Here is a 12,564-nt window from a genome sequence, read left to right on the forward strand (position 1 = left end):
ACAACTGGGTTCACACAATACAACAGACCAAATATTGTAAAACAATAATCCCATGGTTTGTCATGTTGCCTAAATCCAGCCCTGGAGATTAACTGTAGGTTTTATAAATTGAGTAGAAGCATGAGCATTGTTTGGTTTAATATCAGAAACAGATACTTCCTGTGGCAGCTGCAAATTATTAAAATTCCTTTTTAGAGATATAACTCACATTTTTTGGTAGATGAAGCTATTAAAAAGTTGTTTTTATGAAAGAATGGGCACATCCAATTGGTTCCTAAGAACTCCTTTCACAACATGTTTCATAAAAGTTACACTGGACTTTATTTTAAAAGGAAAGAGATTTGAAATTATGCAAACTGTAATGAACAAAAGCATACTACATTTGGGGGAAATTTCTTTTGTACAAATTCACATTTATGTTTAATAGAAGTAAACCAATCTTTGCAGTCATCTGTTTCCACTGTGGCTTCACTCTGTACTCTTTCTCCCTGGTATTGCTCAACCCAAGTAATTCCACAGATCCACCATATTTTTATTCAAATAAACAATTACTGAGAGAAATTATAGAACAATGTATCACTATTTATATGGCTAATTGCTCAAGCAAAGCTTCTCTATTGCTTTTCTAGTATTTTAAATTCTGGTTTTGATGCAATAGTTGAAGCATTCATTCTAACCCCATTAATAAAAGCTATTAAAAATTAAAAAGTGGTTTGTGATCTTAAAGTTAGAAAACAAATTATTGATGATATCAGGTTCTGAATGACAGTAATTCTAGAATACCAATACAGTGTGTTGACTGTAGTCATTATTGTACATACAAATAGTTTTCAGCAAAAGTAAAGCAATACTGCATAAAATACACATACCACCTTTTTATAACTTTCTCCTAAGCCATAAATCATTTTTGAAAAAGGCTAAACCTACCTGAAGAGCTTTCTTTTGTGGCACTGCAGTCATAAAATGAACTTACATAGAACCACCAGCAATCTTTAGTTACCATACTCCTTATTCAACTTGATGTTAACCAATTTTACTTTCAACATGTGGCACACTGTTCTAACAGTTTTAGTTTTTTAACTGTTTCACTTAAGGAGTCTGGCATTTGCACCAATTCAGCAGGATGCTTCTAAGCTCTGAAGAAAAAAAAATGTTTTTCTCAGGTGCATGGAGCAGCTTTTGATTGGCATCTATTTGCAACTGCTTTCAGCTGAGAGCCCAGCTTAGCCCAAGCATGAATTATTAACACTGTTTATGGAGTTCATGCTTTTTTTCTAAGTCCTAATGAAACTGAAGTCTCATTTCTTTCCCCCTTTTAAACTTTATTCCCTAGTTATGATCTTCAAAACCCCCCCAAGAAAACAGGAGATTATCAAATATGACAAAGTACATCATAAAAGATTTCTGTAAAACCTTTAAGTTCCAGGCAAGTGGTTTGCAATATTCATCAACAGAAAAAATGAACTATAAGTTCTGTTTTATTTCAGAATTCATATATGCAGAGGATCTGTTATTTCTGAAGCAAGATTTTTTTTACATCTGCAATGAAATCTCAAAATCACCCAACAAATGAAACCTGAGGAATGTCTAACACATTTAAAAAGCATAAATACAATTTAGAAAAAATAGCAAAACAGTACTATTTCAAATAAAATGAATATTTTCCCTGTTTTATTCACAAAATAAACAGATTTATTTTTTATTGTCTCCAAACATCTCTACATAGCAGGTAAGCAAAAAGCATCAGCTATTAACAGTGATCATAAAAAGATGGAATACTGGAAACAGTAAAGGTCCACTGAAGTTTTTAAGTGTTTTGTATAAAAGATCCTTTTAAAAAATGGTTTACTACATTGTAAAATCCCATCATCATCACAAGGTAACACGCCTAGAGTCACTTGTGTCTCTGTGGGGAATGCCCCCTTTGTCTTCTCCTGCCCTCATTTTTTCTTGACTCTTTAAACTGGTCTGGATATCGGCTGTGTTTTTCATCCTCCCTGGGACTGGGATAGTTAGAGTGTCTTTCTCTAGACTTGGATCTTCCCTTTCTTCTGTGGAATTCCTCGTCTTTACCACGCTGTCTGTCCCTCCCTTCATCATCTGAAAAGGACCGTCTCCTTTCTGCTCTTTTCTTTTTAGAATGGCTACTTTTGCTTTCCAAAGGCATATTTCTTTCCTGCTCCCTGTCCTTTCCACTCCAGTGGCTGTTTCTGTCATGAAAATAATCTCTTTCATAAAAGTGTTTCTGTGATGCCTCAACTCTGCTATTTGAGTCCCTTGCATTCCTTTCTAAGTTTTTCTCAGCACCATTTTCCTTCTCGGGCAGCCACTTTTCTTTTTTCTTTTCAAGTTGTTTCTGTTTGCTTCCATGTTTCCTCTTGACACTTTTGTCTGATAGCTTCTTCTTTTGTGACTTCCTCTTTTTCACATCTGAAAGGACCAAAAACATCAAATCCGGCTTTTAGGTTATTGTATTTGCCTTCCTTAATTCACGTATCAACTTCTATTCGCTTGGATTCAAAGATCCTACACTAGGGGAGGACTGCTGATTTCCTGGCCCTGGAAGCCTCTCTCAAGGGTTTCCAAACTCACTTAAGCAAATGTGGGAGAAGAGGACAAAGGTTACAGAAAGGGAAAAAAGATGATTGTCACCATACTTGCACAAGCTAAAGTGCCTTCCACTCATATAGTGAGATCTTTGAATCCGACCCACAGAAAGCTAATTTACCAATAACCCAACTTTATCCATTTCTTCTAGCCACAGAGCTTGAATACTATACTGTGGAGATGTTCATTTCCTCCCCTTTCCAAAGCAGGTTGGGATGAGATTGCTTCTCTCTTTGGACAACCAGTCCGAGAAAACCATGTGATACCAGTACCCTCTGCACTCTTACTACCTAAAGATGGCACTGCTTCACTAGATCAAATGCTGGTAAAAATGGTTCACCTGGCAGCAATTCAGCCTCCTTTTGACTTGTGAATACACCATTGTTACCTGAGGGGGCTTCGAGGCAGAGGTGTCGGTAGCAAGATCACTTGGGAGGGAAGCAAGAGAAGCTCTCTACACCCGCCTCGGATTGCTGGGCTGTGGATGTGCAGCCCTGCATGCATGCAAAGCCCCAGCGCCAACATAACATGGGGCTGGAAAGGTAATGCAACCCTGGGGGTGGGGTTTGTGTGTCTGGGTATCATGTAACTTAAGATAACATTTCATGCATCTGATTAAGTGGACTGCAGTCCACAGAACCCTCTGCCATAACACAGTTATTAGCCTTTAAGGTGCCACAAGACTCTGTGTTGCAGCTGACTAAGATGACTACTATCCCTCTGGAAAATATTTAACATGAAAGCTGTAATTCTCAAGAATCTTAACAAACCATTTGAAGACCACATTAAAAAGTTTCCATCTTTGCTCTTGATGCTAACATTTAGATGCTCCTGTGTTGCAACGACAAATTTACACATGCCTTAAACTGATGGTACTCTTTGTACTTATTATTTTAAGAATGTTCAAGCAGAAATTGAACTTAAAGATGAGCTGTTAAGGTATATAACACTACTTCACTGCTGGCAATAATATGCTAAATAAATTCATGGCTGGGACAAAAAGATGACAGCACATCACTGAAAACTGATCTTTCTTTTTCCTATTGCAGATGTTGTGGCCAGATCTTTCTTACTGTCTTTAGGTAACAAAGAATCATCTGATCTGCATTCAGAGGCAATGAAACCTGCCTTAAAATTGATAGTTAAGGCACAAGGTTTGGTCAACTTACTTTAGAGAGACTTTAGAGAGGGTGTGGAAGAAATGCTACAAAAAGGGAAAGAACCAGAAAAGCCCCCTTCTGTAAGTAGCAACCTCACATTAATCTGGATCCAAGTTATTATGCATCATATTTCTATAAACTTTGCAACAAAGCTGCAAGGTCAACCAGAACTGTTATCCCTGAGCCAGAGATATAGCAACCGAGATATGGACTGCAGCCTTCCTGCTCATGCACTCAACTTTTATCCCATAGCAGTAAACTGAACTGTTTCTTCCCATTAAATAAATGAATAACACACTCCCCAATACAGCAGCTGAAGCCTCTGTTGTAATATGAGGAAATGCAGCTTTCAATGACTACAAACGTAAAGCAAAATGACCTTACTTGCAATCTTCCCTTTCAGGCTTCTCACTTCCCAAATTTAGTTTTCAAAATTCCTTCTGTCATGAGACTTTTGGGTTAATTCTAGACACTGCAGTGGGGCAGGGGGTATGTATGTATGGTATGCATGGCTGTGAGAGTTGGACCATAAGGAAGGCTAAGCTGATGTTGGAGAGTCCCTTGGACTACAAAGATATCAAATCAGTCAATCCTAAAGGAAACCAACCCTATTCTTTAGAAGGCCAGATACTAAAGCTGAAACTCAAATACTTTGGCCACATAATGAGAGGGAAGGACCCAATGGAAAAGCCCCTGATGCTGGGAAAGACTGAAGGCAAAAGCAGAAGGGGAGAACAGAGGATGAGATGGTTAGATAGTGCCACTGATACAATGTGCATGAATTGGGGTTAATTCCAGGAGGCAGTGGAGGACAGGAGGGCCTAGTGTACTGTAGTCCAAAGAGCCGGGCATGACTATGTGACTGAACAACAACAAAGGGGGGTTGGCTCGTACCGCCGTGCAAATGTAACATACTGCCCACTTTGAAGCATAAGTGGTTAGGCCACTGTTGTGATTTGGTATGCTATGGCTTGGAGGCAATGCTGTATCTAAGGGGATCCACGTGTGCTTTCCTTAATTTAAGTAATTTGTATTGAACACAGAACCCAACCTTCACCATTTGCAGAAACCTTAAAAAGCCACAGTCCCTTTTACTGAATACAGTCAGATCAGCAGCTTTAGACTGCTGAGAAATTTCTATGGCAGAGCTCCTTGAGTTGTTGGGCACAGCAGCCGGAGTCTGAGCACTGCCAAAATGGAAGCGACATTATCTGCTGCTGCTACCTCTCCTGCTTAGGTCAACTTGTTCAAAGAATATCAGCCGGAACAGGTAAAAAAACAAGCTCAGCCATGCTGGGAACACTCTGAGAAACCGTCTCTGAAATACTGCGACATACCCATTACGGCAGAGTGAGAGGAAAATAAAGAAGCGCCGACTGAATGCCAACTCTCAACCAGCCCAAAGGTTACAGAAATGGCAAACAGAAACTGCCTCACCCCCATCAAGCAGTTTAAGTATTGCTGCAGTCAACCATTTTGCAACACTTCTACTTGTGGTGTACAAAAAGCAACAATATCACGGCATACTGCTGAGACTATCAAAATGACTTATTACAGATTTTTTTTCTCCTCTGTGGGAAAAGAATAAAACATTAGTATAGGATGCATTACATTAAAAACAAACAGGACATGCAGGGCAGCGCGGGGGACGGGGGAAGCTGTGCGCATACCAGCAGACACAGTTCATTTGTTGCCAAGGAATGACTTCCTCGGTTCCGACCTAGCTTCAGCTGTCTATGCAGAACCACCTGGCTCTCCACCGAAACACCACTTCTGTCCCTCCTCCATTATGCCTTCTTTTAGCGTGTTGGCGTTACGAATGCATTCGATGTTTAGGAAGAGGCAGCAAAAAACAACCAAACAAACAACCAAACGAACTTGCAATAAATTATACTGGGCCTCTTATCACTGACTGTACCTGTGAATCAGAAGATATTGCTTTTAAGACTGTCACTGAATCTAATTTATTCTCAATCAGCATGTTTCTTAAATGCAAAAGCTCATGCTGAGCTCTCATCTGCTCTCACAACACTCATGTCCAAGAGTGGACAAGCAGGCACTAATGTTAATTATATTTCTTACTAAACTAGCTGAAAAAAATCAACAGAAGTGTAACATGAACATTATTATACACTATACTGTCAAAAAGATTCTGGGTCAAAAAAGGACAAGGCACTGTATTATATTACATTTAATTAATTACACTATCACACATATATTCTGCACAAGAAAGCACATTGTGTGTGCGTGTACACACACACACACACACACACACACACAATGCAAGAGGAACTATGTCTTATATGTTTGATGGGCAAGAGGGCAGAGAAAATGAAGAATGTGTTCCTATGCCAGCAAGGCTTGCTGGAGGAGATGCTGCGATAAGGATCGGAGTCCCCAGATTCCCTGGCATTTTAGCCACACATGCACTGCAGCTCACGTGATCAGGGCAGCATTTCAGCACTGTGTGCCTTGGAAGGAGTACTGTACTTCATCCCTTCAACTAGAGTACAAATATAGTACAACCACAGTATGAGGCCATGTTTTGATTTGCTTGGCAAACTAGTACAATATTAAATAAAGATGTATTTCATCATGTGCTCGGTGATTTCACTGTATGAGAACAGATTAGAGAATGGCTAAGTTTGGGGTTGTCAGGCCAGCAACTCTGAACAAATACACTGTGGGCACGTAGGCCATGGATGTCTTCCATTTTATGGGCAAAGCCTCCATATTCTCTGGCTCAGCTAAACAAGCCTGGCTTAGCAGAGAGCATAACAAAGCCTGCCTTCCAGACCTAACTAGCTTATGTGCCTGTGGGAATCTGCTTATCAGTCGGTTGCTTAGCTAGAACTGCAAACTTGCTAGGATTCGAAACTTCCAGGTTGTTTAGATTGCAAGGCTTCATGGCATTAGCAACCAAGAGTGTATAACTAGATGCGTAGCCCAACCGCCCCCCCCCCCCCACCTTTGGACATTCATTTCTCAGGCAGCCTTTTCTGACCGTCTACGATCCAGCCGATTGAAGCCTGCCTTGGAGTCCAAGGTCATGCTGCACGTTATAAGTAACTGGCTGCTAAACACTTGGTAAGCTAGCCGATTTGTACACTGAGCACAGTAAATAGCTCTCCTCGTAAGTAAATCCGGCTCGTGCATCTCATTTCCTTGGCATACCAGCAAATCCTTTCAGCTCACCACTGCAAGGAGCTAATGAGAGGAACTTGGGAAGTATCCAGTACTGCTGCTCCTCTTACACAACTGATGCAGTGCAAGGGGAAGTAACCTCCAGCAGAACATCAGCAGCGTATGCTGCATACACTAGAGAAGTGCTCCATCAGCAATGTATCAACACAGCAGCTGGACAATGCCCTGTGTCCACGATCCTAAGAACACCTGTACTAGGGAGGAAGCCCGATCGAACACAGTATAATTTACTCTTGAATAAACACACACAGGATTGTGCTGCATGAAAAAGATAATCCATGTTTCAATTAGATGCAACGAATCCTTGATAGTGGGCCTGTACCACATCCATCCCTTTTTACACTGGGGAAGTCATTTGTCCCCTAAAAACTTTGCCTTAGCTTTTCAACATCTGAAACAGGCTAGTTTTGACAACTTTTTTCTGTGATGAATCCTAGCAGCATTTAAACTAGCAGCAAGAAACTCGCATCCTACAATGTGAAGAATGTACACACTGATGTAAGCAAGATGGTTCTGTCTTCAAAGTAGATTACTCAACAAATTTACTCAGAGCAAACAGGACTAAGGTAAGATTTTCAGAGCTTGCCCTGGAAGCACAAATGATGAAACTGAGGCTGTCATACCTTGAGCACATCATGAGAAAGCAAGACTCACTGCAGAAAACAATAATACTGGGGAAAGGTGAAGGCAGAAAGAAGGCAAGGAGCACGCGTGAGATGGATCGGTTCCATAAAAGAAGCTACAAGCCTGAGTTTACAAGAGCTGAACAGGACTGTCAAGGACAGGACCTTCTGGGGGCAGTTATTCATAGGGTTGCTACAAGTTGGAGGTGATTGGATGGCACATGGCAATGTATTAACACAGCATATTATACAGTACATGGCTCTAAGTAAAATTGCTCCGATATTCTGGAAAAGCATATATGTAGATATATTACATCTGTAGGCTGAGCCTGCATTCTTTGAAGAGTCCTGCAGGTTTCAAATAACGCACAGAGCAAGCAATACAGGAAGAAATAGTCATCACTATTTTCCCTCAGTGCACGTGCATCAGGTCATGCAGAATAAATAAAAGAGATGGATTACAAAGGGAACTTAATACCTGAGTCACTGCTGTGCTCACTGTCAGAAGATGATTCACTCCCACTGGAGGATGCTGTGGAGGAGCTGCCACCGCCGCCGCCACCACTGCTGCTGCTGGCATCATCACCTGAACCAGACGAATCAGATTCTGAAGACGATGATGAATCTGATGACTCCACATCTTGTTTCTGTGTCATGATGATTTTGGGAGCGTTTTTCAGATGTTCACGCAGTTCATCTCTAATTAAATACATGCAATACAGGCCATAAACTTACAAATTTAATTACTTTTGAGAAAGGTCAAGTTTACCCTCTTTTGGCCATATCTCACTCCAGCCAACTTTTTGTTCTAGTAAAACTGACTGGGAATCACTGAACCAATCTTTATTGGGATAGCTCTGCCCTAGAGTTAATTTCTTGATGATAATATTCATTCATTCATTTTATATTCTGAGGACTCTCTAAGTGTATATACTATACACCCCCACCCCATATAAAGTGGATATATATACTAGAACATGATATTAACATGCAGGCTGGATCACATGATTCCCGCTCTTGATTTGGCCCACACAGATGGTGGGGGGGTGGCTAAGCAAACACATTTCCAACATTTCCAGATGTCTGCACAGGGGCAAATGATCTGAATAGGGCTTATGCACATAGGCTCAGATTGCTCTGCTGAATGAGAGTCAACTTCACAAAATGGGGTATGTGCATTGAATTTCATATGGGTAGGCCTTATTTGTATGTTATGCTCCTGCACAGTCACCTGGGGATGGAGGAAAAGGGGCAGGCAGGTATATGTTTGTACCATACCAGGTACAGAGGCCAGATCAGGGACAGCTATCATTTGATCTGGTCTTGTGATAGAACCCCAGAACTGTTTTTCACCTATAACAAAATGGGCTTCCTTACGTTAGTCCTCCAAGACCAATAGAAGTGAAGAAATTGATGGCAAATCTGGTGTTCCTTGGATTATCCCGAGGTAGCAATCCTTCAAAGAACGGCTGCAGAGTTCTGTTATAAACCAAACATAGCAATTATCCCCAAGCCACCAAACTGTTTCAAATTCTTCACAGAACTATTTAACTCCAGATGTTATTTATACTTCCCAAACATCATGTTTCTAACCCTGACAAACTATCTAGCCAAGCAGAACCGGGAAGCTGCATTTACCCAACTGCTGTAGGTGTTGAAATCTGTGAGCTACTGAATTGAAGAATTCTTTATTTAACAGACTAAAAAGGAAGTTAACTTTCTTCAGTAAATACATGCAGCTACTTTGGATGGATACAGTTTATGGAATGCAACCTCCCCCACAGAAAATACATAAAACTATCAAAAGTTTAACACAACTGGCTCTCTAAAGACCAAGAACTAATTGCCCCTGGCATTAAACTTGCAAAATCATTTTTAATTAACCCTCATCTCTTTAAAAATTTGAGTACAAAAAATAATGGATCCATATCTTGTTCTTTACTAGTATAGTCAGTAATCCCAACTTTGTTAATATTAGCCTAGTTATTATATTAACTCTTTCTAAACTGAACAGGCGTTATGTGATCACTAGCTAACTAAAGAACCAAACACAGGCATGCAAAAAGACAGATTGCTTCCCTGTAACTGGATCTTCCAAGTGGTCAGTCATCTGTGCATTCACACATATGGGCGCAGTACATGTTGAGCCTTGGTTTGGGAAGTTTCTATAGCCAAAGAATGTTTGCCAGGAAACCTGCGCCCACCCCACCCTTGACAGTTTCCTGCCTCTTCCCTCAGTTCACTAAGTCTGCCTACTGAGGCCTGGAACAGAGAGAACTTCAGAACAGAGAGGCAACAGTACCTATGACATTAAGCAGCCTGTCCGGTTCTACAATTATAGCAAAGTGGGGGCAGTGGACAAGCTGTGTGAATGTACAGATGGACCACTCAAAGAACTACTGTTACAGGCAAGCAACCTGTCTTTCTTCTCTATGGTCCCTGTGGATCATGCATACCAGTGACTGACAAGCTAATTACCAGAGGTGAGGGGTCAGTGTTACTAATGCAGAATGGATAATAACAGTATTCAACCTAAAGGGCAGTCCACTCTAGCCTGCACTTCTGATTGGTCATGTTGACACCAAGGGCGTGTTTTCAGTTGTGCAGCTACTTGACGTAACTCAAGCAACCGAGATAACTTCATTAAATGTGGTTAATGCTGCAACCATACTTGTGCATTGAACTTAGATTGGCACACTGGGCTGGAGACCCATAAGCAGTTAAGTCAAAAGTTTAGTTTGGTTGACCCAGGTGACAGACATTGAATAAGAACTGGCAGTCCCTTGTTCCGTGCCCCATTAAGAGATTTTTTTTTTAAATGCAGCAATTTCAATGAGATTCAGATCTTGATTTTAAAAAGGAAGAGTGTGTCTAACACTGTTTTAATTAATTAATTTCTAGCTTGCCCCATTAGCCACATGGCTCCCTGGGCAGGTTAAATTAAAGATAAGCACAGTTCTCTTCACTATCAGGTGAAGAGAAGGAGGCAGGCAAGACATTTTGACTGAGCTGAAGGTAAGATACCATTTTAGGGAAGAAAGATATATCCAGACAGAGTATATTCTTCTCTGTGTGAAAAGTCAGATATGAGGAATCCATTCACAAAGCACAGACTTCAGTGTACTGACAAGCTAAAGTTATAGTGGTTAAGAAGGCCACCTTCCATGAGAGCTATCATAGGTCTACAGTAGCCATGGGCAAAGTGGCCATTCTGATTTTTTTGGAGGTAATAAAGGTCCTAGTTCCAGAGCACTGTTGGGGTAATACCCAAAGAGAGAAGATGGACATCAAAATCAATCCAGTAACTTCATTGAATAACAGATAAAATCTAGGAATCTGTTACAATTGAGGCCTACATTGGAAGAAACAAAGACAGGCTAGATTCATAAGTGGGACTGACAGGCAGGAACATGAAAATGATGGGGAAATCAAAGATGTTGCTTGGAGGCAGGATCCCCTCTTTTCCCATCTTGATGATTCCTGGGGGGAAGGCATTGTCATCTGGAAGCCATATGGAGAACCCTGTCAGCAAAATGATCTATGTCTTCTGAGAGCCAAATTGCACCCTTTGTTCCAAAGATGCTATCTGGTGTAGGGAGAAATGGTACCACAAAGGAGTAAGAAGCTGTGTCCAGCTGAATGTGGGGACTCTTCAAATCTCTCCCCTTGATTAGATCTTGGGACCAAAGGCAGCAGTGAAGAACATGAAAGAGGACAGCTGTTAGTCCTCACAGAAGTTCTCTGGGCTGAAGGAGAAGGGAGCTGAAAATTACTCTGTCTATTGGCACCAGGTTGTAGCAAAGGCAGAGCTGATTGCCAAAAAAGTCCACTTCAGAACATTTAGAAATGGCACCCCATGTGATTACATGGCATCCTGAAGGCCCTAGCAACTGATAGCCAGTACAGGCCAAGTGAAGAACATAACCCCAAGCTTCTTTCCAGTCATCCCACTAGGACTTATGCAGAGGCACCAACCAGGGTGCCCATCCTAGTTTGTGAAAGGGGAGCATGAAGAATCATGTTCATGTTTGAATTTGGAGATCCCAGAGATCTCACATGCTGTCATAATGGCAGTAGAAAACAGGCAAGAGGAGAGCGGTCTCTGGTTTCCTGTACAGAGGCTGAGGGAGCCAGAGCTGGCTCCAATACTGGATGAGAGGGCATAACTGGTACAGAAGACTCACGGAGTGGTGACAGAAGCAGAACCAAAGATGGATGGATAAGCTTCTTTGCGTGGTCCTTAAACTCCTTCCTCCTCTTCAGACTCAGCCAAGGAGAGAGGATGGGTCCTCTTGGACACCTGTTTCACCAGATAAATGGCGCGGGATCCAGAAGTAGCCTGAGGGTTGGATCCAATGGTGCAGCTCTGCCAGTAGGAGAGAAACTCCTGGTGGGATGAGTAGCTCTCCCTTCAGCAGAAATCCTCAGATCTACTCTGGACACTTGATGAAACCTCCAGGCAGATTTGGGGGCTTGCAGGAAGAGGAAAGGACAGGAAAGTTCTGCTGCAGAAGGGAATATCTGCTCACACAATGTTGGATCCAACCCTAAACATGATTTTAAGAATCTGCAGCTACATTCAATGAAACTCACTTATTATCCAGGTCTTAGCAGCAGTGGTCAAAAATACAAGATGCATCACTTTGATACCTACCCATTCTGCCTAAGTGAAAATTATTTTGCAACTTCTAATTTCTACACCAATAGATGAATAAATGATGGCTTCTTATATATTTAGTATCACATTTTCTGAGACGAATGCAGCAGCAACTGCCTACAAGACGGATAGGTTCATCACAATTTATAACTGTTAATTTAACATAATTTTTTTTTACGTAGTGGTAAATATCAGCATTCATGATGTAAATTAAAGATGAGGCTAATAGGAAATCCTGCTGTGTCAGTGCTTATTCACCGTCTGGTCATGGAAAAGAGTAAGTCAGAAATCTAGACAAGATAACTTTAGATGT

The 12,564-nt window shown here is 41.2% G+C and overlaps 1 protein-coding gene across 2 annotated transcripts in view; it reads right to left on the bottom strand.

Annotated features, from left to right (window-relative positions):
• Positions 1 to 297: 297 nt before the first annotated feature.
• Positions 298 to 12,564, bottom strand: part of CWC22 (CWC22 spliceosome associated protein homolog) — a 48,059-nt gene continuing 35,792 nt past the window's right edge. For both annotated transcript variants that reach the window (XM_044426992.1, XM_044426993.1), the window contains exons 18-20: positions 8,972 to 9,073; positions 8,073 to 8,293; positions 298 to 2,430 (exon numbers count right to left, since the gene is read on the bottom strand). In XM_044426992.1, coding sequence (XP_044282927.1) covers positions 1,895 to 2,430; positions 8,073 to 8,293; positions 8,972 to 9,073 — 859 coding nt within the window. In that variant the 3' untranslated portion in view covers positions 298 to 1,894. The remainder of the gene's footprint in view (positions 2,431 to 8,072; positions 8,294 to 8,971; positions 9,074 to 12,564) is intronic.

Source organism: Varanus komodoensis, unplaced genomic scaffold, assembly GCF_004798865.1.
Source record: "Varanus komodoensis strain SLA01 unplaced genomic scaffold, ASM479886v1 scaffold18_1, whole genome shotgun sequence".
Lineage (NCBI taxonomy): Eukaryota > Metazoa > Chordata > Lepidosauria > Squamata > Varanidae > Varanus > Varanus komodoensis.